The sequence below is a fragment of the Lepisma saccharinum genome, chromosome 12 (assembly GCF_977018435.1).
Source record: "Lepisma saccharinum chromosome 12, izLepSacc3.1, whole genome shotgun sequence".
Lineage (NCBI taxonomy): Eukaryota > Metazoa > Arthropoda > Insecta > Zygentoma > Lepismatidae > Lepisma > Lepisma saccharinum.
Window position 1 is genome coordinate 45613932 of NC_139240.1, and position 27179 is coordinate 45641110.

At 38.9% G+C, this 27179-nt stretch overlaps 1 protein-coding gene across 1 annotated transcript in view; it reads left to right on the forward strand.

Annotated features, from left to right (window-relative positions):
- The first annotated feature begins 436 nt into the window (after window positions 1–436).
- The window catches only part of LOC145996459 (uncharacterized), a 38139-nt gene continuing 11396 nt past the window's right edge, over window positions 437–27179 (forward strand). The window contains exons 1-6 of the mRNA XM_083132950.1: window positions 437–812; window positions 6622–6816; window positions 19701–19885; window positions 20495–20612; window positions 22816–22986; window positions 24353–24474. Of these exons, the coding sequence (XP_082989076.1) occupies window positions 609–812; window positions 6622–6816; window positions 19701–19885; window positions 20495–20612; window positions 22816–22986; window positions 24353–24474 (995 nt within the window). The 5' untranslated portion in view covers window positions 437–608. The remainder of the gene's footprint in view (window positions 813–6621; window positions 6817–19700; window positions 19886–20494; window positions 20613–22815; window positions 22987–24352; window positions 24475–27179) is intronic.

Sequence of the window (27179 nt, forward strand, 5' to 3'; positions counted from 1 at the left end):
GCATTTAGCGATATTATTTTAATGCTAACAGAACCTAACCTAACCACGAGAGCATTTAGGTTTATTATTAGAAGAATGCTGAGGGACCTAATCTTAAAACATTTATGTGAAAGTAATCGCTACAATTTCACAGTATGTGTTACAGACGTAATTGCATACATAGCATGAAGAAATCACGATAAAACAAAGACCGTTCCAGCAGAAAAAGAACGTGGCAGCAGACACTACCGGAAAAAAATTTGGCAATGAAATGAACAGCCCCATTCACGGCCAGCTTGTGGCCATGGTTCATTGCAAATGTTGTGGTTGTAGCTGTGGCATTTCGTGCCCGTGACTATTCTGGAGAGAACAGGGATTTTTAAAATCAAGATCTGGTAAACCTGGGGTAACCTAGCAACTACTAATCTGTGAACTACAGATTGTTTGACTACACCTGCAACATGTGGTACGTACTTGCAGCAAAACGGTATGGAGCCGACCAGTGCGGATGTGAAGTGTCGAAAAATAATCGACAGTATCCAGATATCTCTTTTATAATTATTACGTATTAGCGTCCAGCTTATTATTTTCCTATGTGGATACGCTCTGAACACTGTTAAGATATCAAAATGCAGTCGTCTCGTATAATACCGGAAGGTGGAGGTAAACCAAAACACCTCTTGCTCATTTCCAAGGATGAAATGAACCGAATTCAAAGCTGGCTTCACCGAAAAGAATGGAAATTGGCAGCTGCAGAAGAAGCAAAATTAGAAAAACGGTCAGAGCTTGAAGGTTCAAAGAAAATCGCTCAGAACTGGAGTAACACAATCGAAGTAAGTCCATGTTATTTACTTATTTTTTGTCAAAGATTCAACGGGATATCGTATTTGGTAAATGTCTGTTATATCGGAGACACATTTCTTCATTTTTACAGAAGAAACTACTTACGGAAATGAGTTTCTGTAGAATTTTGAAAGTTCGTGGAGGTATTTTCTCTCCGTAGAATGCTGCACAACAAGAAATAAGCACTTTTGATATAATAAACTTGCATTTTGTGCAAAGCGACAACATTATGCCGTTGTTTCCATTATGTACCTGCAAATGGCGTGAGCGTCGAAAGTCACGCGGTCTCGCCAGTGTTTCCAAACGTGCCTTTTTTTTACGAGATTTTTTTTAACTATGCTTACCTAACCTAACCTTGCCGGAAATGGTCCGTGGGGCTATTATGAATGGTTTTTGGGGCTATCGTGAATGGTTTGTGATGACATAATGAACACGAAATTAGGTATTTTTCGGTTAAGAAAGTTGAAACACTGCATACCCACTCCAAATCGACAAAACACAAGCACGACGCGCGATGATCCAACTGTGCGCGCCATATTGTATGTTCCGCAACGGAAGAAAGGACCCAAGGGAATTACTCGTAATGTGAAAAATCGAAGTTATTTTCCTGTAAAAAGCATAATGGCACCTTCAACTATGTTCCGCAATACACAATTGGTAAGTACGATCCATTTGAAACTGAAAATATCCGATAGAAATGTGTCTCCGATATAACAAGACATTTACCAAGTCCATTTTATGCACAGTAAAGCTAATCTGGACTGGACCTACAGTTTAAAGTGGGATCCAAATCACTATGTGCCTCTGCGGGAATTGAACCCGGAACCCTCGACTACAAGGTGACAACACTACCACTGCGCCATCGGTGTGGCCCTCGAACCATGTTAAAAGTGCATATGTACGTACAATGATTAGTTCGAAGTTAAACAATCAGAACTTGTACCAATATCGCTAATATATTTTGTGTCACCATTATCACTAATATATTTTGTGTCTTTCACCTGTAACAATGTATTTTAAAATGTTTCATTACTAAATCATAGCTCGTCATTCAGTATTGGGTGCAATTTTGCATTCTTATGTTTGACTTTTGAAATATGTAAGTAAGTACCAGTGGCTTGCCCAAAGGGGGTTTGGTGGGGGATCATTACCCCATTTGGTCAAGTATTTCTAAAAAAAAAAAGAAGTCAAAGGGAAAATATGGCAAAATAACGGCTGCATACTTAAAAAAAAAATACATAACCCCCCTCTTTCGAAAACCCTAGGCACGCCACATTTAAGTATAAGGGGCGAGTTCCGATATAACACCATCGCAATCAATCAATCAAAACATGGTTCGATTTCCGTTTGTGTCTTTACACATACATTTCACTGGCACAGTGATTGCTTACTGCATGTTTAGCAGAGAAACATTTTCCCCTTTCACATACTCCAATATGTCAAGCTCTTTGTGAGCGGCCATTTGTTTGTGGGTGTCTTGGATATTGACTACTGCTGCTACTGTCACATGACATGAGTTGCAAAGGGGTTTTACATCCTTAAATGCTTTTGTTGTTAGGTTAGGTGGATCAGGGTTTTACACTTTTATCATAAGAAAAAAAGGTCCCTAAATTCTTCCAACAGCTGATCACATGATATCTGGTCTCAAGTATGAAACTCCAACACTAAATAAACTACATTGTGCTTTTGTGTATTAACAGTTACAGCACATTAGGGTACTACTTTACTATACCTGAGACACCTGGGAATGATTTCTTTCGCACTTTTTTATATTGCTAACGTACTATTCTGCACATATTTAGGTGAAATAATGGAATTTGTAACACTTTAGGAACTTTAAATTGACTTTTTTACTTACTTACGGGGACGAGGTATGCCTACTAGGTTAGGTTAGGCCTGTTAGGTTAGGTTCCATTCGCACTCCTTTCGTTCAATTTAGCATATACGGACAACATCGGCTTGTAGCAGCAGCAATATCGCGTATAGCGCGTCGGAAATAATTTTTTAAAAATTAAAAACACTTTAACTAACTAACTAACTCTCTAGCCTTCTTAAACCCGAAGGTTCATGGCTGCAGCAACACAGGCCTTCCATGTTTCCCTATTTTGAGCAAGTTCTATATACTCTTTTCCATCCCTACCGATTTCCCTTAGGTCCATCACCAACGTTGTCCCTCCATCTTCGTCTTGGCCTTCCTACAGGTCTCTTACCATCAGGTTTCCCAACAAGAATCCTGTAAACTCCTCGTTCCTCTCCCATTCGTGCCATATGGCCTGCCCACCTAAGTCTTCTTGATTTAATTATTCTAATAATATCTGGACATGAATACAAATTATGTAGTTCTAAATTATGTAACCTTCTCCACTCACCTGTCTCCTCATCCCTTTTAGGTCCAAATATTTTCCTAAGGATCTTATTTTCAAATACTCTCAATTTATGTTCCTCTTTCAATGTAAGGGACCAAGTTTCACATGCATATAATACTACAGGCAAAATTACTGTTTTGTATATTTTAACTTTCAGTTTCTTAGATATTAAACGAGAAGACAAAAGTTTATGAAGAGAGAAGTAACATGCATTTCCTGAATTAAGCCTACTTTTTATTTCCTCTTTAATATAATTTTCATTTGTTAATATTACTCCTAAGTATTTGAATTTGGAAACTGGTTCAAACGAGTTGTTATCAATAATTAGATTTTGATTATTACCTAACACTTGGTTTCGGCCTGTAAGCATATATTTAGTTTTCTCTTTGTTAACTTCCAAACCTATCTCTTTAGCAGTTTTGAAAAATATTTTAGCATTATTCTTAATTGTATTCACATCATCCCCAAGTAAGTCTACATCATCTGCATATGCTAACAACTGAGTCACACCATTTAATTTTAGTCCTTCTTTAGTTTCTTTTACCTTCCTAACAGCATATTCTAAGGCAAAATTAAAGAGCAATGGAGATAATGCATCTCCTTGTTTTAACCCATCATGAATTGTAAATTTGTCAGACATATTAATACCCACACGAATTTTACTTTCTGTTTCACTGGTGCATACTTTTATCATACTAACAAGCTTCTTAGGTATTCCAAACTCAACTAATATATTATATAGTTTATCTCTTTTGACTGAATCATATGCTTTTTTGAAATCAATGAATAGCTGATGGACATTTTGATTATATTCCCACTTTTTTTCAAGTGTCTGTCTGATGTGAAAAATTTGATCTGTAGTTGATCTGTTACGTTTAAATCCACATTGATAATCACCTATAATTTCATTAGCATATGGGGTTAGTCTTGTTAAAAGAATGTTAGATAATATTTTATATGTTGTTGAGAGTAGAGAAATTCCACGGTAATTAAAAACACTTTAGGAATTTTAAATTGACTTTTTTACTTACTTACGGGGACGAGGTATGCCTACTAGGTTAGGTTAGGCCTGTTAGGTTAGGTTCCATTAGCACTCCTTTCGTTCAATTTAGCATATACGGACAACATCGGCTTGTAGCAGCAGCAATATCGCGTATTGTGCTCTCGTGCAGAAAGCAAATGGCGGCAGCAGCAATAGCACGTCGGAAATAGATTTTCGTATAAAACCACATGGATTCGCATTAAAATGGACCAAAACTACATTCCGGAACATCAACAACACTCCAGAAAATGAATTCTGTAAGTACTTTCTCCTGGAAATTTGAAGGCATCTGTCTCAGGTATAGTAAAGTGTTACCCACATTAGTTCTGCTATATTTACATCCCTACTGGCCAAGCATGTTGAGTGATCAACTAGTGTGATTTTGCCACTGAAGATTATAGGTTCAAGTCCAGTCAGTGACGTAGCTACCACCCCTGCAATGCGGGTGGGCCCCGCAATGTGGTCCTGAAATTTTATATAATAGCAGAAATTCCAGTTAGTGTCGCTTACAAAAAAAAAAGATCGATTTGCGAAACAGAAATCTGTTTCCCAGTAATATCATGTAACGACGTCTGCGATAATAAGCAGTGGAGTATTACCTCATCCAGAGGAGCCCGGGTAACTTGTCATATGGATCCCCTCCGAGCGACGCCAAGGGTCCCGGGTTCGAATCCCGGTCGGGCTTGGTTGTTTGTGAATGTCCATTCATCAATTTCATCACTCATCCCCATCTTTGCAAATTAGCCAAGAGGCACAAAACGCGAAGTAAAATAAACTAAATCAAATCAAATCAAATGGATCCCCTCCGAAATGCAGAATTAACTTACCTTCTCTGCATATAGTAATCGATAGGAAAATATCCCTCATCTCATACTGTTATGGCTGCGCAGTTTGTCGTAAACGTAGTGTAGTGTGTCAATTGTCTACGGTTGTGATTCCTGTAGAAAGATTCAGTTGGTCAACCAGTCGATTCCTTATTGCTACACAATAACCATTTTTCTTTTCCAATGTGTTACGATTTTGTGATCTGCAGTGTTCGATGTGAAAGTTCCTGTCTGCGAATTCCCTTGTTCTGAGTTTGGGGATATAAGGAAGGATCCTTGCATGGATCAACTTGAAGACAATGCAGTATGTGGAGGAGGATGCGTATGCAAATTTGAGCACTGATGATCTATTAATAAAATGGTTATTGTTTCATTAAAAAGTCTTTAAGAAATATATGATCAATGGTCTATCGAAAAGAAGTGGCAGCAGTAAAATTATGAATAATGATATTAAGGTCGAATCTTTTTTGGTGGTGGGGGGGGGGAGTGGTTCAGTCCTTCCAAGCTGCAAATTTCCAGTGAATAGAGTCCGATCGCAGCTTTATCTCCCAAGACCAAAGACGGCGACCATTTTTTCGACCAGATAGCAATTGACTTTGTGTGATGTTAGGTTACCACCGGAAATCCGAGAGGTCTGGTTCAACTCCCATAACTGCAGTGATAAGTTTGCTTGAGTAGTCACTATTAGTATTAGAAGGCTAATGTGAGCGACTATTATGTTGAATCTTGGCCTGGCGCAGCCAGGGATGGCTTAGGGGCTGAAGGTGCAACCACCTCAAAGTCCATGAAATGAGTGCTTACTATCCCTTAACAATTCCCCCCCAAAACAGCATTTTTTAAAAAAATATCTGTGTATTATATGTAACCTATGTAACCTCATTAAAAAATGTTTCAAGCAAAAATAAAAAATGATCACAAACAAAATATTTGGCATTATGAAGCTTTCCCCTCCTTAAAAAATGATTCCTGGCAGTGCCGCAGAGAAAAGATTTCCAGATTCTTCTTCCAGTTATTTATCAGAGATTCAGACCATCCTGATTTAGTTTCAAGAAGGTACTACACTGATATATAAGTCGATAACAAAAAAGAGTATTTGGGGTAAAACTTAATTTCTTGTACAACTTTGGGGGGGAGGGTGGTGGTAAGGGGGACTAGCTAACAATTGTACGTCCGTTCCACTCCCGCATCATAATTTTTTTGTCAGTAAGGGGGGCCCAATATTTTACTTGCAGGGGGCCCCCAGAGAACTGCGCTATGCCATGCCAGTGCATGTATGTTCCTTTTTGTGTGTCCCCCCTTTTTTTTATCTAATCATTATTCATATTCATACTCGTGATATCTTAAAGAGATAGAAAACAGCACTTAAAAGTACAAACAGGATTTTAAACACATTCCTTAATTGTGAAAACATCACCATAAGCTATTCACCTGTATATCATAATTGAATTTTTTTCTTATGTACAAAATAATGTAAGAGATATTTAATCAGAGCAAAATATTTCCATAACTGCTACTTTCTTTGTATCTTTTAATATACTTTTATTTTTTGAATATTTGTTCTTACTAGGCTATCAAGAACAGGACAATACAGCAACAAAAGGAACGCCAGGAAGCTTTAGATGCTCTTAGGGATGAAAGACTAGAAGAATTTCACAAGGAACTTGAATTAGAAAGGCAAGGGACACTGAAAAATGCTAAAAAATTAATATTCTATGAGCATGATAATGTGAAGAAAATTAACTCAGCATTTCGAACTTCAGAGGTAAATATATTATAGGCCTACTTCAAATCATACATATGTACTGGATATGTCTGTATTAAATATGTGGATGAAATCAATTAACATCTACCAAAAAGTCATTCATGGTAAAATACTGATGATGATATATTATGTAAAAGATGGAATGTATACAATAGAGGTGATTTTTTTATAATAATAATAATACATGCATTTTAATGATCGCATATAAATGTAAAAGCTACAGTAGTATTTTATAGGCTACAGACAGTGTGTTATTTAAAAAAATTCCAGTTGGGGGAAAATTCTACTGACTGTCTGGGGACAGCATGAGGTAATGACTTTATGCCACTTTATCAAGCAGAGGGAGCGAATCCCCCCATCCCCCCTACAAATACCACCCTGGCTACAGTACAGCATGCTATCGTATTTTATTTTCTTGTTTATATTCCTTTTGTGAATTATCAGTTTGTATACTGTTAACAACTTATATGTATGAAAAAAAAACAAGCTCAAAAGCAACAATTGTTAGTGTTAGCAAAAGTTCTGCTAAAATGAACTGTACACATTCCTACAAGTCGATAAATATCATGATTTTTATTTCTTATTTCTTCCAGTGGAAATAAAACGGTAACAGTTCGTTATATCGGAGACACATTAAAATCCGATATTTTGTGTTTCACATGGTTCGTACTTACCAATTGTGTATTGCGGAACATTATGCGTTTTACACGAAAACAAACACAATTTTTCACATACAGAGTGATTTTTTTGATTCCTTACTTCGCTTCTGTAACACACAATGTGGCGGGCACATTTTGACTCATGTTGTGGGTATGCAGTGTTTCCAACCTTCTTCACCGAAAAATACCTACTATTGTGTTTGTCAAATTGTGAAAATTTTATATTATGCATGGGTAGCTGATGGATAGCCCCACAAACCATTCACGGATAGCCCCACAAACCATTATGCACGGTAGCTGACGGATAGCCCCACGAACCATTTCCGATAAGGTTAGGTTGGCAAGCATAGTGAAAAAAAGGGGTTGGAAACACTGACAGGGGCTTATGTCATCAAACGTACGCCGCATGCAGTTCACATAGCGAAAGCAATGGCAATTGTGCGTCGGTGAGATATTTCTCTTGAAAAATACATGATTTCCCGGTGAAATATATTCTACGATGAAAGAAAATACCTCGACGAATGTTGGAAAGCGTGGAGAAACTCATTTCCGTAAGTAGTTTCTTCTGTAAAAATAAAGAAATGTGTCTCTGATATAACGAACTGTTACCAATAAAACATATAATTGTAACTAAAAATATTTTTTATAGTCTTGTAGCTGAAATTTGGATATTTTTTTCATGATAGTTTGCAAAGAATCAGCTGCCACGTGTATTTTCAGCTTAATGATAATAATACTGTTTATGGTTTAACATGATTAGTATGTTGTGTATTATTCTACACAAGTTTGTTTTCTATTTTTGACTATGAAAATTATTAAATTTTAAAACAAGAGAAATGTAAGTATGTTGACAGTTTATATATTACAGTTCCTTTCGTATGAGCATAACCACATCAGTACATATATTTTGTTTCTTTTCCTTCCTTAGAGCCTAATAAACACCATTAAATGATTGCGAGATTAATGTATTTTCACCAAAAGTGATACTTGTATAATGTATGTACATTATTCTTTAATTATTTCTTTAAAGTGGTTTAAATCAGCGATTTTAAAAAAATCACCCAATTTAAATCAACCTAATTTAAACCAAAGCACCTTGATTTCTACAAAATTATTTTAGTTGTCAAATTTCAAATATTTCGGAAATTATCCAGAAACGTACCAGGATGTAAAGGAGAAAATGGAAAACTCATTCCCCAAAGTACTAAATTGGTACAACGTCAACAACCTGAAGCTTAACGTTGCAAAGACAAAGGCTATGGTGCTTCATACCGGTAAGGGAATCCCGGATAACACAATAGATATTACCCTTAATGACACCAGAGTACCTTTGAGCAATCATTTAAAGTATCTAGGAATCATTATAGACCCCCAGCTAAATTTTAACCTCCAAATAAATAACTATATTCGTAAAATTTATCACCATGTTTACATATTTAAAAAAAATTCGTAAATATCTCAATAGAAATGTTAGTAGACATTTCTACCTTTCCTTTATTCGTCCCGTATTCGAGTATGGTGCTAGTCTTATTTTTGGTGGTAACTTAACTCATCTGAAGAAACTTGAAACAATCCAAAGCAATTGCTTAAGAATCATACACATGCACCCCCAAGAATATAATTCCCAACAATTGCGCAAGATTTACAACATACCCACAGTCACTTCGAGAATACATTACATCTACCTGAATAAGGTATTCCATAGTATACATAACAAATCATCTCCATTGCATAATAGGATTAAGCTCCACTCTGAGTTCAGTACCCGAACCACCAGATCGTCCTTACATAGAGACCTAGTAATCCCCAAACCTAACAAAACCAGATTTGGCCAGAAGTCCTTCTCGTACCTAGCAGCGGTAACCTGGAATTCACTCCCGACGAAGGTCAAACTCAGTACCAGCAAAGTGCAGTTCTGTCGTCTTCTACGTTCACATCCTATAAGTTCTAACTCCAGTAACATTATTTTCAGTGCTTCACCTCCCCCCCCTCCACCACCATTCCCACCACACACACATGTTTTAAAATTTTCATCCATGTACTTCGAAGACTAATTTCATACACACTCATACCCAAACCCACACACCCTTACGTTTTCCTTTCTTCTAAATGTGTATAACTCTCAAACTTTCTTTATTTCATTGCTACTATAGAACACTTTATACTGTATACTCATGTAAATTCATCTAATTTTCCTTAGATGTAGTTTTTGTATATTTTTTACCACATAGGGCATCAAGTCATTATTTGTATTAATATTGTTCTAAATGAAATGTTGTATGACTTAATTGTAACCCTATTGAGATAATAAATAATAATAATAATAATAAAATGATCAGATATATGCATCTAGCTCGCAGGAAGCTCGTCAATAAGCTCCGAGTGTTCAGAGGGGATATCATCCCTCTTCAGTGATGGTTTAGTGGGGGATGAGTTATTCTGGTGCCACCCAGCTGCATTTTTGTGAAAAGGGGGTTAAAATCAGTGCAATAGTGTATGAAAACACAGTCCTGAAGCCTGTCGTCAAAAATTTAAGCATCATATTCTTCTGGAATCAACACTGGATTTTCCAGCAAGATTCTGTTCCAGCCAACAAGTCGTGATCAATGCAACAGTGGCTAGAGCGTCATATGCCTCATTTCATTTTGCCTGCAGACTTGCCATCTGGCAGCCTGGACCTCAACCCATTGGGCTACAAATTGGAGCCAGAGCTTGAGGGCATCGTCTACAAGAAGAGGCACCCCACAATTGCAAGTTCGAAGCATTCCTTTGGTAGCAACAGTGGCAGGTTTTTTGGTAGACATCATGCATCCTGCAATAGATGAGTGTGCAGCCAGACTCCGAGCCTGTGTGCATGCAAGAGGTGGCCATTTTGAAAACTGATTTGTGCTAAGTGTAGTCAATACTCAATGTAACTGGACATTAAAATATCTTTAACCACTTATAACCAACCAAAGGTTGGGTATACATCCCCAATACATACAGGCAGCACTCCACTCCAACCAAAGTACAAGGCCAATTCAATTCAGGTAAAATTAATAGGAATAGACATTCCCAGATATGTTAAGATTAACAGAAATTAGGCCTAATTAGTAAAAGTATGATAAAACATCAAAATATTAAGTAAATAATAAGCCCCAGACCAAAATTCATTGGTTATCAAAAATACATCCCTTTTGTTGATAGGTAGAATTCAGAGAGCACATGTTACTTTTCATGCAAATTTTTTATTAATACAGATATTTCCAGGATAATATTTGTGCAAGCACAAAATAACTTGCTTTCCCTGAAAATAACTCCAAGTAACAATTATATGTGCAAACAAACCACAAAAACATCAAAAAATCGATGTTTTTGGACAAAAGACAATCGGTCTCACAGCACCAGAGCCATCTGGTGAGAGTCAGTGGAACTAGCCCTGACTAGACTGCCATCTATTGGGCTTCTCAAGGTACTTGATGAAGGCAAGTAACCCAAGGTGCTGTGGACCAATCAGATGGCCTCATGGGCGTGGCTACCAGACAATGAGTCTGTGATAGCTTTTAACATGTGAGGAAGCCATCTTGATTTCACTTCTTGCTAACAGTTGGTACAGTTAACATCGCTCCAAGTTTTGGGCCAGAGTAGGCCAGTGGAGAGAGGACAATGGTGTCACCAGTGTGTGAAATATCCATTAAGGGCTTGGGAATAGTCCTGTAGTGTATAATATGAACGAATTACAGCACTGGAAGTGTCTTAAAGTGCATGGAACCTATATCCATGAAAATTCTGAAATTCTCAAAAGCACATGGTGAGGACAATGAGCCTCCAGGAAGCCATGATGCTTTGTATCCAAAGACATCCATAATTAATCGGCACATCCTTTGTGATATAGCTCCCTGAAACCGTTCAGTTGCAAGACAATACCCATATGTCTTAAGATACCGCTATATTTTTCGTGTAAATTCTCAGAAAATCTCCCCATTTATAGTTGGAGTGACATGTGCAACAAGGCCCAGGTGTGGTAAGGTGAATGCAGAATATGTAAGTACAGTGTTTTTATTACCCATTTTGTTGGTTCCAATTGTAAAAACAATCTTATAAGTTTGTGCAGTGCTTGTATATAGTTAAAATGTATTAGTACCCCGAATATTAAATGTGTCTTTCCAACATCTTGATTTATCAATTCATATTTGGGCGGGTAAGTCCGGGAAGCGTACCACTCGCTCCGGAATAACTAGGCTGAAAGTCCCTATGATACACCAGCAATCATTCCTCGGAATGGATGCTGGTCTACTGGGGACATCCTCCATGTTAATGGTCACTGGAGGACAGCGTAGAGCTGCATGGGGATGGGTGCGTCCGGGTTGCACAGCAGAGTAGTTTCATAGGTTCAATCAAGCCCAAAGTGGGTGAGTAGGTTAGGTTAACCTATCCTATTGTTCGGCAACGTAACCTGGAGGCACGTATCCCTGGACCAGCCGCGTAGACAAAGCCATTCAACTCCCGAATCCATCGTCTGTCTTTATGTCTTTGTCTTTTGTCTCTTGCGCGGATCGCAAGATTATGAGACTCAGTACCGGCACTCCCCAAATATGAATACCAGATCAAGGTCGTTGGAACGACCAGCAGGTCGTGGGTTCCCACCCAACGGTAGTGCAAGTACCAGTAGTAACCCCCAACTTGACCTCATTGTGGCAATGCTCCAGGAGCAAGCGAAAGTCTCTGAAAATGTTAGTCAGAAACTTGAAGCACAGGGTCAGAAACTTGATGCGCAGGGTCAGAAACTTGATGCGCAGGGTCAGAAACTTGAGGCACAGGGTCAGAAACTTGAGGCACAGGGTCAGAAACTTGAGGCGAAAATTGATGTTCAGGGTAGGGAATTTGCCAAGGCATCGGCTGAAGTAAATAAGAAACTTGAAGCCGTAAGGACGGAATTCCAGGCCAGACTGGACTCCATCCACAATGCCACCACGAAGACCTCAGAATTGTTAACTAAACAAGTAGCGACCAACACCAATAGAATTAACCAAATAGAGATCCAATGTAATGACCTAGAGTTAAGATTAGGTAGGGATTTTACACAAGTGTCAGGCCAAATTTCGGAACTGAGGGAACTCGTTAGCGAAGTGCAAGGCGGTGACAATCAGACCACCACAGCTCAGATTCTAGGGAGGTTAGATGCCCTAGAAAACATATGCAGAGAGCTCACTTGCAGTGACCACATGGTCACGATCGAGAACAGGGTTCTCGAGCAAGTGAGGAAGGAAATGCCGAACTGTCAGGCGGAAGGCCGCAGCTCGCATGTATGCATTTCCGAGGGCCAAGTCACTGAGCAGCGCACCTCCTCACAACAAAGGGTTGGTGAGGAGCAGCTGCCAGCAGAACAAAGGTCTGACGATGCAAGCCTGATGAGGATTCTTGCTTGCCTGGAAGGGATGGAGAGACAAATAACTCAGTCCGCCCTTCCACTTACGTCAGCCACCATGCCCGTCTCACCTGCACGGAATGTGTCTGTTTACCATGCCTTGCACAAAACCAAACGAAGACCTAAGGGTTACGAAAGCTCTGACCAGAGCAGTGGCTATGTGTCTCCCCCTAACAAGTACCACCCACTTGGTAACTCCCCGGAATCCAATTCCGAAAGCTCGGATGCCGAAGTCCGCAGCCAAAGGAAGAGGAAGAATCGGAGGAGGAACAAGAGCAAACCTAGGGTTAGGTTTGCTGATCTCAAACAGCTCCCAACCTTTAACGGGCAGGGGAACAGGCTGGCCTCAGATTTTGTGCAGGAGTTTGAGAGAGATCTCACTCTCCTGGAGGTAGATTTGGCGGATGCCCTCCAAATAATCTCGTTCTGTCTACGGGACGAGGCAGGGCAGTGGTACGAGAGGAACGAACGAAAGTTCAAGTCCTACTCGGATTTCAAAAGGCAGTTCCTCTCATATTTCCAAGGGGATGGGTGGAGAGCTTCTTCCCTTGCGAAGGCTCTCAACGAAAGGTACAACCCATCCCAGCACAGATCAGTGCACAAATATTTCTGGCGACAAGTCAAAATGATTAGGCTTGCGTTGCCAGAAATCGCCGACAACCAGGTTTTCACCCATGTTGTGCAACAGCTGCCGCGCAGCTTGAAGGACCAGTTAATCCTGGCTCCCTTCGTCTCTCTTCAGGAGGTGGCCAACTCCATACTTCGGTATGAGAGTGTGCAAGTGCCACAATATCCTGAGAGGGAAGTTGCAACGCCAGCACGACCCAATTACGGGAAAACTACGACTCGCATTAACCGGACCTATGTGAGTCGTGGTCAGGGTGAAGCGAGCGGTTCATCCAAAAAGGAGGACGCTCACATGTGCAAATCTGCGAGGGGCTCCCGGCCTAAGGAGTACCCAAACAGAAAGGTAGACCGGAGAAAGGGTGGAACGTCCCAGCGTAAGAGTTCCGCCAGCTCACACGGGTCTTCCGAGCATCTCGCTGAGGTGCATCCAAATGTGCACAACCAGGGAAACTAGGTAGGCAACGTCCTGACGTGGGGAAGGGCGATGCCAAACCTAAACCTGTCCCACAATGTTCAGATTCATGCAAGCACACTCCACTGATAAATCAGTATCAGGCAGTGGGTGATTCAATGTTGTCACGTCTTGCGCAAAGAAAATTCGGGTATCCTGTCCAAAGAGACAGTGATGGTAATTACCACATCGGACTTTGCATATCTGGACAAACCTCAGCGCAGTTGCTCAGTGCTTTGAGAAGGGAAAAGTGTCTTCATAAAAATGTGTTATTAATGATATCCACAAATGATATGCTCCGAGGGAAGGACACCAACCAGGTGTTCCGGAACCTCCAGGATATCATTTACACCCTAAAGAGGAAAGGTGCTCAGAAGGTCATTGTTCTGACTCCTCCACCAGTTCCCAGGTTAGCCAATGAGAATCGACACAGGTTCTGGGCCATGTATGACTCACTAATTGCAAAAATATTATCCCTTGATGATAATAGCAATGTAAGGGTTCTGGATTCCTCATCGAAATTTGTGCACAAGGGCCAAGAAATGAACATGTCGCTGTTCGAAGAAACCATGGGTTACGGTCAAAACATGAGACCCGACCTGGTTCACTTCAGCCCACGAGGTATGGATGCCATACTCAATGCACTCGATGAGGTAAAATGGTTCACCAAACCAGGTCACACACCCAAGGGTAAACAAATGGAATCTCAACAGAGTGAGATGAATGCCATTCTGCCCTACGACCAACCCTCGGGAAACTAGCCAGTGCTATTCTCGCTGGGGGTGATGGTGGCCAGGGTGTAACAATTCCTACTCGGTTAGTAAGCATGGAATTTAATAGTGAGGAAACTCATTGATATATGTTTTGTACATTTTCCACTTCCTCAAAGAATTGTAGTGGACAATGGTCCCCAGTTTAGGGCCAAGCAATTCACTCAAACCCTTGAAAATATGGGAATTCAGGTTCTGTTTATACCATCGTATCTCCCATCCGCCAATCTAGTTGAGAGGACGCACCTCGATATGGGAAAGCTCTTAAAGCTCATGTGCAATGAAAACCATAAAACATGGTCAGATAAATTACCAGCAGTGGTTAGCATTATCAATCACTCGATCAATGACACCACTGGGTACGCACCAGCAGAACTTAGGCTACATGTTTCACTCAGGAACCCCGTTATGGAACACTTTCATATTCCTACAGGTGAACAAACCGAATGGGATCAGCAATTGTTCATGGCTGTATCCCGGACGGCCGAAAGGCGAAACAAAGCCAACAATAAGGTAAATGAGTCACAGCAAAACAGAACTGTGATCAAAGTGTACGACTTAGTTTTTCTTAAATCCCATCTCCAAAGCAAAGCTCTAGAGGGACAGACCCACAAATTGTTCCACACCTTCTTCGGTCCATTAGTTTGTAGTGATCAGGTGACGGATAACATATTTAATCTTGTTCATTGTGTTAGCGGTAAGAGCCTACCCAACCAACATGTCAATAACATGAAGTTGTGGAGGTGTAGCTATAAGGTGTATAGTCATTACATTGAGAAGCTCAGACTACTACATCCGGTGTTAGCATCGAGAGTACCTCAAAGAAGTTAATTCAAGCCAAGGGGCCTCTGAATTCAACGAGGACTCAACCTCAATCCCGACGGGGTGCAGCCGTTTCCCTACGACTTGCTTTGTCTGTTGGTAAGACGAGTAACTGCGCACAAATGGCTCCACCCTCGTACCCTTGTGATACTTCCCCATGGAAACTGTAGATGTCTGCTCGTCAGCTCTACGTTTCTTCCTAAACCCGATATCAGTAGGACCTAGGAGAGAAGTACGCGACGGTACGGCTCCTGCGCTATAGTATTAGTCGCATAAGAGGTATTGGTATCCCTCTAGCGCATCCAGGGTAAGACGCACGGATAGGAGTGTACAACAGGTACAAGATGAGGAGAAAAAGCTACACATTTTTCGAACACTAGTATTAATATATGTTAAAGGTCAGAGGTTTTGTGGATGAGGTTCTGTCTGGTCTGTGACATTCACCCATTTGTACATAGGGTAGAAATTTTTTTTGTCAAGATCATGTGAGGGATTATTTTATCATTGTATGCAAAAGTCAATTTCAGTGTTGTATGCCAGAGTATTTCATTGTTGCATACAAAAGCCTATTTCATTGTTGAGTGTAAGAGTCAATTTCATTGTTGTATACAAAAGTATTATTTCATTGTTGTATACAAAAGTATTACTTCAGTATTATATGCCAAGGCAATTTCATTGTGGTATAAAGGGTAATTTCATTGTTGTCTACCCAGACCATTTCTTTGTTGGACACAAAAGTGAGTCCAACCATCATATAGAGGTTTATTTCCCTATGAGTACAAATCTATGCTAGATCACTCACTACCAATCAAGCAAAATATTGCTTAGCAATCATTGGGTATTTGCACTACCGATGGGTTGGGTTCGACCAAACCAGGGTTAGCAGTAATGGAAATATGCGAGCACCCCCAAACATATAGGGTTGTTTATAAGGAACAACCCAAAAACCAACAAGGGTAAGGTCAAAGCCTGCGTGTGAAGTGGGGCCAGTGAGTACATCACTCCAACTCCCCCTCAGTGTCACCACAAAACCCCGGAGCAAACATACAAAAGTGCATGGTGTCATAGGCAGCAGCAGACCCCCAAGCATATTATACCAGGAACTAGAGACAATCTTTTCAGCGTTCCAACAATATGGGGAAGCAGGGAGTGTGTCAGGGGTTCGTAATCGAACAATGACATCCAGAAACGAACCACCATGACAATCCTACAGACTTCACAAAATGAGTGCATTCCACAGATTGTACACAATCCCAATGGACAGCCAGGTCGAAGCATTGTTCCGCTAAGCGAGCAACAAAAACATTTGATGGCAACGCAAAGTGCACAAAGCCAGGCGACAGCTATCTCCACCTAAGGAGATATTGAAGAACAATTGTGAGGTGATCAAATGTGGACAACAGACCAAGGCGTATGGTGAACATTTTTTGAAGGTACTGCACCCTCAAGTGAATGAGGGGCAGAGACATTAGATACGTACCTAAAAACTACTAAGCAGTTCGAATACAAAAACTGTATTCAGTGCGGCAATAAGCAGATATAACATGAATGACTAAAATCATTTATTGAAAACTTTTAAGTGTGTTATATTAACCATGTATATACCGTCTAGGAAATCGTTCGATATATCGGACAGAACAATATCTCAAACATAGATCCGAGTGACGGGCAAGAATAATTGCAAATTTATTTTCTTTCATGTATATGTTCTTTTCGGACCAGCATGGTCTTAACAATTCAGTGTGTATATAAATATTTTGTGTATGTATTTGGGTATAGTGTAGTAAAGGGTAAAGAAAAATGATCCGCTTCACGTATCCTTTTTCTTTTCCCGAGGGCCCGGGATATGTATAACCAACCAAAGGTTGGGTATACATCCCCAATACATACAGGCAGCACTCCACTCCAACCAAAGTACAAGGCCAATTCAATTCAGGTAAAATTAATAGGAATAGACATTCCCAGATATGTTAAGATTAACAGAAATTAGGCCTAATTAGTAAAAGTATGATAAAACATCAAAATATTAAGTAAATAATAAGCCCCAGACCAAAATTCATTGGTTATCAAAAATACATCCCTTTTGTTGATAGGTAGAATTCAGAGAGCACATGTTACTTTTCATGCAAATTTTTTATTAATACAGATATTTCCAGGATAATATTTGTGCAAGCACAAAATAACTTGCTTTCCCTGAAAATAACTCCAAGTAACAATTATATGTGCAAACAAACCACAAAAACATCAAAAAATCGATGTTTTTGGACAAAAGACAATCGGTCTCACAGCACCAGAGCCATCTGGTGAGAGTCAGTGGAACTAGCCCTGACTAGACTGCCATCTATTGGGCTTCTCAAGGTACTTGATGAAGGCAAGTAACCCAAGGTGCTGTGGACCAATCAGATGGCCTCATGGGCGTGGCTACCAGACAATGAGTCTGTGATAGCTTTTAACATGTGAGGAAGCCATCTTGATTTCACTTCTTGCTAACAGTTGGTACAGTTAACATCGCTCCAAGTTTTGGGCCAGAGTAGGCCAGTGGAGAGAGGACAATGGTGTCACCAGTGTGTGAAATATCCATTAAGGGCTTGGGAATAGTCCTGTAGTGTATAATATGAACGAATTACAGCACTGGAAGTGTCTTAAAGTGCATGGAACCTATATCCATGAAAATTCTGAAATTCTCAAAAGCACATGGTGAGGACAATGAGCCTCCAGGAAGCCATGATGCTTTGTATCCAAAGACATCCATAATTAATCGGCACATCCTTTGTGATATAGCTCCCTGAAACCGTTCAGTTGCAAGACAATACCCATATGTCTTAAGATACCGCTATATTTTTCGTGTAAATTCTCAGAAAATCTCCCCATTTATAGTTGGAGTGACATGTGCAACAAGGCCCAGGTGTGGTAAGGTGAATGCAGAATATGTAAGTACAGTGTTTTTATTACCCATTTTGTTGGTTCCAATTGTAAAAACAATCTTATAAGTTTGTGCAGTGCTTGTATATAGTTAAAATGTATTAGTACCCCGAATATTAAATGTGTCTTTCCAACATCTTGATTTATCAATTCATATTTGGGCGGGTAAGTCCGGGAAGCGTACCACTCGCTCCGGAATAACTAGGCTGAAAGTCCCTATGATACACCAGCAATCATTCCTCGGAATGGATGCTGGTCTACTGGGGACATCCTCCATGTTAATGGTCACTGGAGGACAGCGTAGAGCTGCATGGGGATGGGTGCGTCCGGGTTGCACAGCAGAGTAGTTTCATAGGTTCAATCAAGCCCAAAGTGGGTGAGTAGGTTAGGTTAACCTATCCTATTGTTCGGCAACGTAACCTGGAGGCACGTATCCCTGGACCAGCCGCGTAGACAAAGCCATTCAACTCCCGAATCCATCGTCTGTCTTTATGTCTTTGTCTTTTGTCTCTTGCGCGGATCGCACACTGGACAGTTTTTATTTTGTATGTTGTGAAACTGGGCACATTCACTTAAGTATATGTGTATTAGGCCCGCTTTAAACAAAGCATTTTCCTTAACATTTGTGCCATGACCAAAATGCTACCGTGTAAAGTGAAAAATCGTATGGCATATTTTATGGCATTTCTCAAGGATAGAACCTGTCTTATTTCCATAACATTTTTCATAGCATAACCAATCAGAAGAGACCTCTAGGTCACAAGTGCATATGTAATGGCGCCCGCGTGAGATGCAAACAATGTATCACTTCACATAACTATTTAAGCAAGAGGAATAACGTTTCATATAAACCGTTATTAGGTACAAAACAATGGCACTGCTTAAATACATACTTTACAATGTTTACTGTACACGTATGGAATAATATTTTAGTTTTTTCAAATGTAAACACCGTGCACTCAGCATAGATGGTGCACCACGACGTGCCTTTCATGCTGTATATGTTATGCATTGTAATCGCAAAAGCTATCCGAAAAGTTATATGAAATGCTTGTGTGTATAGTACTATCTGCTATAAGATTTTTGGAAACATTTACATAGCATTTATGCTAGCAAAAATGTTAAAGGAAATGCTTTCATGTAAAGCCGGCTTAAGAGAGAGAGAGAGAGAGAGAGAGGGAACATATCACAACCAACAACCTAACTTGATAATATAACTATTGCAGGTTATGCGTGAGCGTAGAGCTCAGCTGGAGTTCAGCAAAGGTCAGAAAGAGATAGAGAAGCAACTGAAGGAGAAGGAGCATCAGAAAATTGTGGCAGACTTGGAAGCTTTCAAACGAGAGAATGTACAGCGTGAAGAAGTACAGAAAAAGAAAGTTGAAGAACTTGTTCAATTTAGGAAAGAGCAGTACGTTACATGAAATTTAATGTTATGAGTTCAAGTGGCTAAGTTTTTTGATATGTCATGATATTTTTAAATGGAAATATAGGTAGAAGGTTTGACAATGTCCTATATTCCTGGTAACAAGCAAAAAATGTTGATGATTAGGTCCATGGGCGTAACTTGGGATCTAATTTTGAGGGGGGCAGAATTAACTTGGGCCTAATTTTGAGGAGGTAGAATGAAACCGGGGCTTAAGTTTGGGGCAAGAGACCTGAAAATTTTTCCATTCAAAAAAAACAGCAGCCAGGATTATTTGCTAAATAACAGTGACGTTTGCGAAATCACAAATATTATTCTTTATTATTCCGCTTCTCAGATCTTCTAACTTGTAAATTTTAAAAAACCTGAAACTTCTCCCCTCCCCCCTTGTCCTGCCAAGTTACGCCTATGATTAGGCCTACTGAAGGTGTTCAGAGTTTCAGTAGATTTCCAAGATTATGTCTACTGTAAAAAGTAGAAATTTCCAGTAGGGTTTTTGACATATTATCCCTATTCCTTATAATTGCGTCTGTGATGAAGTTCCTTTTAAGTTATTTGTATTTACCATTGTGATTTTTTCTTCTGCTTTCATAGAGAGAAAGAGAGAGAAATGCTAAAGGAACTTGAAGAAGAGGAGAAGAAGAGAGACACTATTAATCTTGCTAAAATGATTGCAGAATTCAAAGAAATCCAAAAGCAAAAGGAGTTAGATGTATGTATATGTTCTCATTTTTTTTTAATGATTGTTCCAAAGTCTGTTATATAGGGTGTTTCACTACTAGCTTCATCCAGTAAATAATTTGTTATGGATGTGCTCATTACTGTAGGAAGAAGAAACTCCCGTTCAGCATACCTAAATAGACAAATGAATGACACCAGGAGCTATGTTGATGTCACATCCTCCAGATGGGGCAACATGACACACTTCTGATAAATTCAAGTAGCATCTTCAAGAACAGGATAGATTCGAAAGGTCTCTGGCTACCTTGAGCACCAGATCTAACCTACCCAGACCTTTTTTTTAAGAAATGATGAAGGAGAGCCTGTCGCTGTGTTTGCATCAAACAAGCGACTACTCCCAACATTTACCGCGACGGCAGCTCTTTCAGTATTCTGTACCAAAGTGTGATCTTGCTAGAAAAAATAGCAGGGTTAATTCATGATTTTCTATCAAATTTTCAGTCACTATAGTGGATTCTTGATTATACATTCTTCAGGGTCATGTGGCTAAAGAATGTCATACGTGGAGGAATGTAAAACCAGGGCTCCATTCAGGTGTAACTCCATCGGGAGGGCGTCAGGGACTCATGTTCTGTCTGCTTCATGATCTATCTGCTCATGATAGGTTAATCAGAACTGGACCTACAGTTTAAATAAAGATGCATGCCTCCTCTCGGTTTATTAACCTAATGACATAACCGATGGCAAATATAATAGTAGGTAAATTGTCCATTGTTATTTTTATTCTCTCTTGTTGTACAGAATTCAACTTATGCTGGATTGCTGATTTGTTGGCACTTGTAATGTGTGAAAATATACTGAAAGAACATGATGATTGACAGTTTATCTACTACTACATTTGCAGTTAGCTGTACAAACCATTCACAATATCATCCTCTGATCAGGTCTTGACAGATTGTAGAGATAGAACAAGTTTTGCTTCTATGCAAAATACATTACTACCTAGGTTTAACAAAGATAATGTATCTTAGCCTAAGATAAAGGGCCGTAGCCAGGCAGGGGCCAGGGGGGCTGAGTCCCCCCTGGAACTACCGTCAGCCCCCTTGACATTAGGTAAAACTATTTTGTGTAATTTGTTTGCAGTGAAAAGTGAAAATGTAGACAAGCAGATATTATTTTGCTCCCAACTTTGGTGAAGGATAAATTCAGGGAGCATGAACAGCAGCTATTACATTCATTCACCTTATTTATAAGAAGTCTTACGTAGCGGCAAGTATTTAGGAGATTCTCTTTTCTAGACTTCAGAAAGTTTCTTCACAGGGAGCTTCTTTATCTGTACCTTTTGGGTATAAGGGGTGATTCTTCCATGTAGTACACCCAATTGTCAACCTCACTTCCACGTAGCACACCTAGAGCTGCTTTTTGCAGACTGATGAGGCTCTGGCGACTGACCCTATGGCCAGTATAATTCTGTGTGTTGTCCTGTTTTTGTCCTTATGTGTGCTGAGTGCCCCTTTACAGCCTCAGCTTTTAACTGGTCGAATATTTTAAGATTTTAGTTATGCGTAACTATAGTTTTGTTATATGTTATGGTAAGGGGCTGGACCCTGCATAATGCGACGGGTGCAAAGTAGCCTAAGTGCTGACGCACCCAAAATTTTAAATTCAAATTCAATCAAATTATCTGTACCTTCGTTGCCCATGTTGCGACCTCCTATTTATACAGAAATCTGTGACTTTGATGTCATTATGCAAATTCCCTCCGCATCTGCGTGAAAGGTTAACAGCTCCCAAGTTTTGGGAACGAAGGGGAGTTTTATTGCTTCGGCCGGGGAGTGGAATGTATGGTAGGCACTATGATTGAATTTTGTCCATCTTTTCTTGTTTAATATAAATATGTGTATCATCAAACGTAGTATGGAGTGTGTAGTAAGCCTAGGATGATTTCTGTAGCAGCCAATTAGCACCTCAAGTGATATTTTAAAAGATATAGAAAAAATGTACTATTTGTGTAACTTAATGACCCTCTCCCCCCACAAACATAATTTACCTTTATTTAACTCTGTTTAACTTTTGAAAAATGGACTTGATTCACAAAGAACCCCCCTGGAGATCAATTCTGGCTACGGGCCTGCTAAGATATATTTCACAGCTCTATACTTTACTTTCGGAAGCTGAAAAAAGGATAACTCCTTATTTTTCTAACATTTTCTCTTCTTTGTGCTGGTGTTTAGGCTCACAATTTAAAACTGAAAGCTATGGAAGAAGTGAAGAAAGCAAAGAAAGAAAAGGAAGAAATTGAAGAGGAAAAGAAAGTGGTAGCTAAGGAAGAAGATGAAGAGCTTGCATCCCATGCAGAATTTAAGAACAGGTTATCAAAAATGATTAAGGATAAAACACTTTCCGTAAGTTTGTATAGCATTATAATTGAAGGGATCCTCTTGGTATATCAGCAGGGACATAGTTCTCAAAAGCTCGAAAGTATATCCAGAACTGACCTGCCTGGTATCCTGAGAGAAACTCTTCATTATTTGCTGTCAAAGCTCCAACAATTATTACAGCATTAATAGTTTTTCTTGTATGTATGCATTGCTTGCATTGTAGAATTATTTTACTGTAGTTCACGGTTATTACAAGCATAACAAAACAGTTTTTTGTTGTGTTTTCGGAGTTTTCTTTGTCACAAATGGTAAGCCACCATCTTTAAAATTTAATATAACAGAAAACATCAAGAGACTTTGTGAAAACAATGATGACTTTGAATTACCTGATGATATTTGGGATTCATAATTTTAAATAAAAAAATAATGTGATGAACATTTTTTTTTTCTGAAATAAAAATAAAACAGACTGCTTCTTTTCACAGTTATACTAACACTGCATTTCAAGAGAGCACCTCTTGTCTCCTATTCAGGTTAATATATTGCTCTTTACCAGTGGTGGGGTTCAAACCAACGACAGCCTATGATTTTACTAGAAATCCATTGTGCTAATCAACAATTCCACGAATTCCACCTGAAATTCTGTACTAAATTTTGCCCCACCTGTGCTCCTGTTTCTAATTTTTGAGGAGAGGGGGCCATATTTGCTTTAGTTCTACACGATTGACTGGCTATATAGAAAACTGAGGCATGCAAAATGCTTTCTCCAGCTGGTTCACACTCACACCTCTGTCAGCGTTTTAACATCTACGCCAGCAGAATGAAAAAAAAAATTAAAAAAACACTTTGGGAGTTTGATTTTCATATGGTGCATGGTTTTTTTACGTTTCTGGATCTTTTAATTATACCATTTAAAAAAATCAGAGATTGTATAATTACCATGTGTGCATTTGTATGACCTATTAATAGATCATGTGTTTAATAAATAAAATTTTAGCCACTTATACATGTACAACAATTCTTTGATCATGATGTCTTCAAGTCAAAATATTGTGAAAAAGTAAGTACAAATATGTACCAGCAGTGTTATTTCATGATTAAATATATATTATAATACATACATTAATGTGCATGTGTTTAAAAATAATATGTCATTAACCTGATGTAATGACAGATTCAGTTCAAAAGAAAAAAATCTGTGTATCTATTAAGAGATATTGCAATTTTAACAGCATGATAAAATTTAACCTGAAATCCTTAACACATACATAGATTCATATGTGCATCAGGAAGCGTAATCTTTCCAATATTACAGTACATATGTTTTTTAAATAATTCAACCATTGTTTGTTAATTTTTATAATTGCTCAATATGGTTTTCTTTTTACAGATTATGAAAGAAAATGTTGTAAGAAGACAAAAAATGGGTGAAACTGTGTTTAAACAACAAGCAAATCAACTTGCATTTGTGCAACAAGCCATGAAGAAAGCAATAGAAGAGAAAGAAGCTAAGTTAGTACTTCTTGCATATTGAACATATCACCATTTTTTTTTTAATATTAAATGTAATCACCTACTGTAGTTCAGCTACAGTATACAAGGACAGGGGTTGCTACTCATCTGGAAAACAGGGAAATGTCAGGGAATTGTCTGGAATTTACGTGCATTTTGGAGTCTGCAAGAGAAAAAATTGCAATATGAACAAGCAGTTCACTTCAACTTCTGGATTCGGTTCTTGTGATTCCACTCCCAAAGAAGATTCAGTTTAGAAACTTGTTTCTTTTGTTTTTATGATTCTCAGTCTTGTCCAAAATTATGGTTGCTTTGAATTTCTGTAATAAATTTTCACTTTTATAATACTAGATGTTAGAGATTATCAAAGTAAAATGTGCTGTCCAGATATCTGATTGATAACTAAAGTACATTGACAATACCCAGATAGCACGTAAGTTAACTGCAAGTTAAATTGAATGTCGATTTAACTTGCAGTTAACTTAAATGCTATCTGGGTATGATCATAATTATCAGAAAGGTTGGTGAAGATGAGATTATCGTCTATTATTTTATAAATCTTAGTCTTGTTGGCATTTCCTATAGAATTCCTGTATGGAACACAGATGTTGTGTACTTATAAATGTAAGCAAAGAAGCAGCATTTTCTACGACACTATAAATCTGCCAGAAAATGAAAAATTGTGTATGGTTTATGAACTTTTTCTGCTGTTTATATATTGTGGAGATCTGTTATGGTGAAATAATGTACCTCTGTTACCTTAGCCTGAAGGCTAGATGCACGTAATTGTAGCACCCAATACATTTGATGCCGATTGTAATTTTACATTTTACTCTTCAAATTTTCACGTGTTCTTGTGAGTAGAACAAAATTTGCTAAGAAAAAAAGTTGTGAAAGTGAATATTCATAATAATCAACAGATTATATATTTAATTGAAAAAATGCAAGGTTCAAAAGCAAAAATTGTGATGATAAACATGTCTAAAAAATTTTCATTTGTGGACTGGAAAACCTGGAAATGTCAGGGAATTTCATAATCAAAAAATCGTAGCAACCCTGAAGGAGCATAGTTTTGACACTTTATATGTTACATTTATACTTGGTTGAATTTTTCGTTAATTCTATACTGATGTGAGACCTTGCCTGGATGTAGGGGGTTTGTTTTATTATACGTGGGTTGTAAATAAAGTAGTGGCAACACTGTCAGGAAAAGGTGATAACAACATGTATATGCTATCAGGCAGTGAGTACTGTCAGTTTGGGCCCATGTCGATGTGTGGAGTGCCAAAAGTGGTCGGTGCAGCGAGTGCTGTTGCGTATGTACAAGACTGAAATGAACACCATTTTCATCACCGCCCTAAAGCATGTTTGCCAAAAAGCATGATCAAAATCCAGATTGCCAGTGGTATAAATGCAGTAGAGTGTGATCAGTACTTGCGTGAAGCCTATAGCAACAGTACCTAACCACAGCTGATTGTTGCACAATGGGTAAGTGCATTTCTTGAGGAGGTTGCGGTTAGGTACTGTTGCTACATGCTTCATGCAAGTACTGATCACACTCTAGTGCATTTTTACCATGAGCCATCTGGATTTTGATCCAAAATCGCTGTCTTACTTTGGCAAACATGCCTTAGGGCGGTGATAAAAATGTTGCTCATTTCAGTCTCGTACATACACAACAGCACTCGATGCACCGACCACTTTTGGCACTCCACACATCGACACGGACCCAAACTGACATTACTGCCTGATAGCATATGCATGGTGTTATCACCTTTTCCTGACAGTGTTGCCACTACTTTATTAACAACCTACATATACACACACCAGTGCTTGAAGGATGATGGCATCTCCCACCCTGCCTAGGAAGAATTGCACAAAGTATCCCACTAGCTGTTCCTTTGTCTCCCTGTTAAAACATAGGAGCATCCCGCAACTCATTCTTATAACTTAGAACCTAACCCGAGGAAGGCAGGTGGGGGAGGCCCATAAAAATAGCATCCAGAACTATTTTACTAAATAACTGTTACAATTGAGAAATAAAAATTACTCATTACTTTGTTTTTCAGGACCGAGAAGGATTAAAAGTACCATTAACTTGTACATTTTAATAAACCTAAAAAATGGGAGGGGGACTAGTGCTCCCTTGCCCACACAAATTACGCCTAGTCTCAAGCAACATCTTCCCACCTAAGAATTTCCACTTCAAGCACTGGTATACCCTTATCCAGTCACAACTCAGGCTCATCGATGCAGTTAATGTAATGTTAAGTGATCAAATGCAAACGAAACTAACACTGCTGCATCAACATATCTCTTCTACTTGTCGCTGCTGTTCTGGGAAAGATTGCTCTTGACTATCCTTTCTAATTTCCTTCAGGTCATGGACATTGGGAGGGGGAGTCGAACCAGTCCTTGGACCCCCTTCTCTGGAAATTAGCCTGGTTGAGTTACAAAAGCAGGAAACATGTTATTTAAAATAATAATAATAACAGATATACAGTTCAGTTACTATTAGAACAAAATAATTATTTAGAGTCCAAAAACATTTAGTGTAAACTACAGGAAACAAGTTATATTTTCATATTTTATCATTTAATACAAAGAATAAATGGTTCCACAGTTTTCAAATTTTCAAAAGTTAGAATTTTATGTGAGAGGTCACACAACATAAACTTTCATGGTTAACATTCTCCCCTAACTTC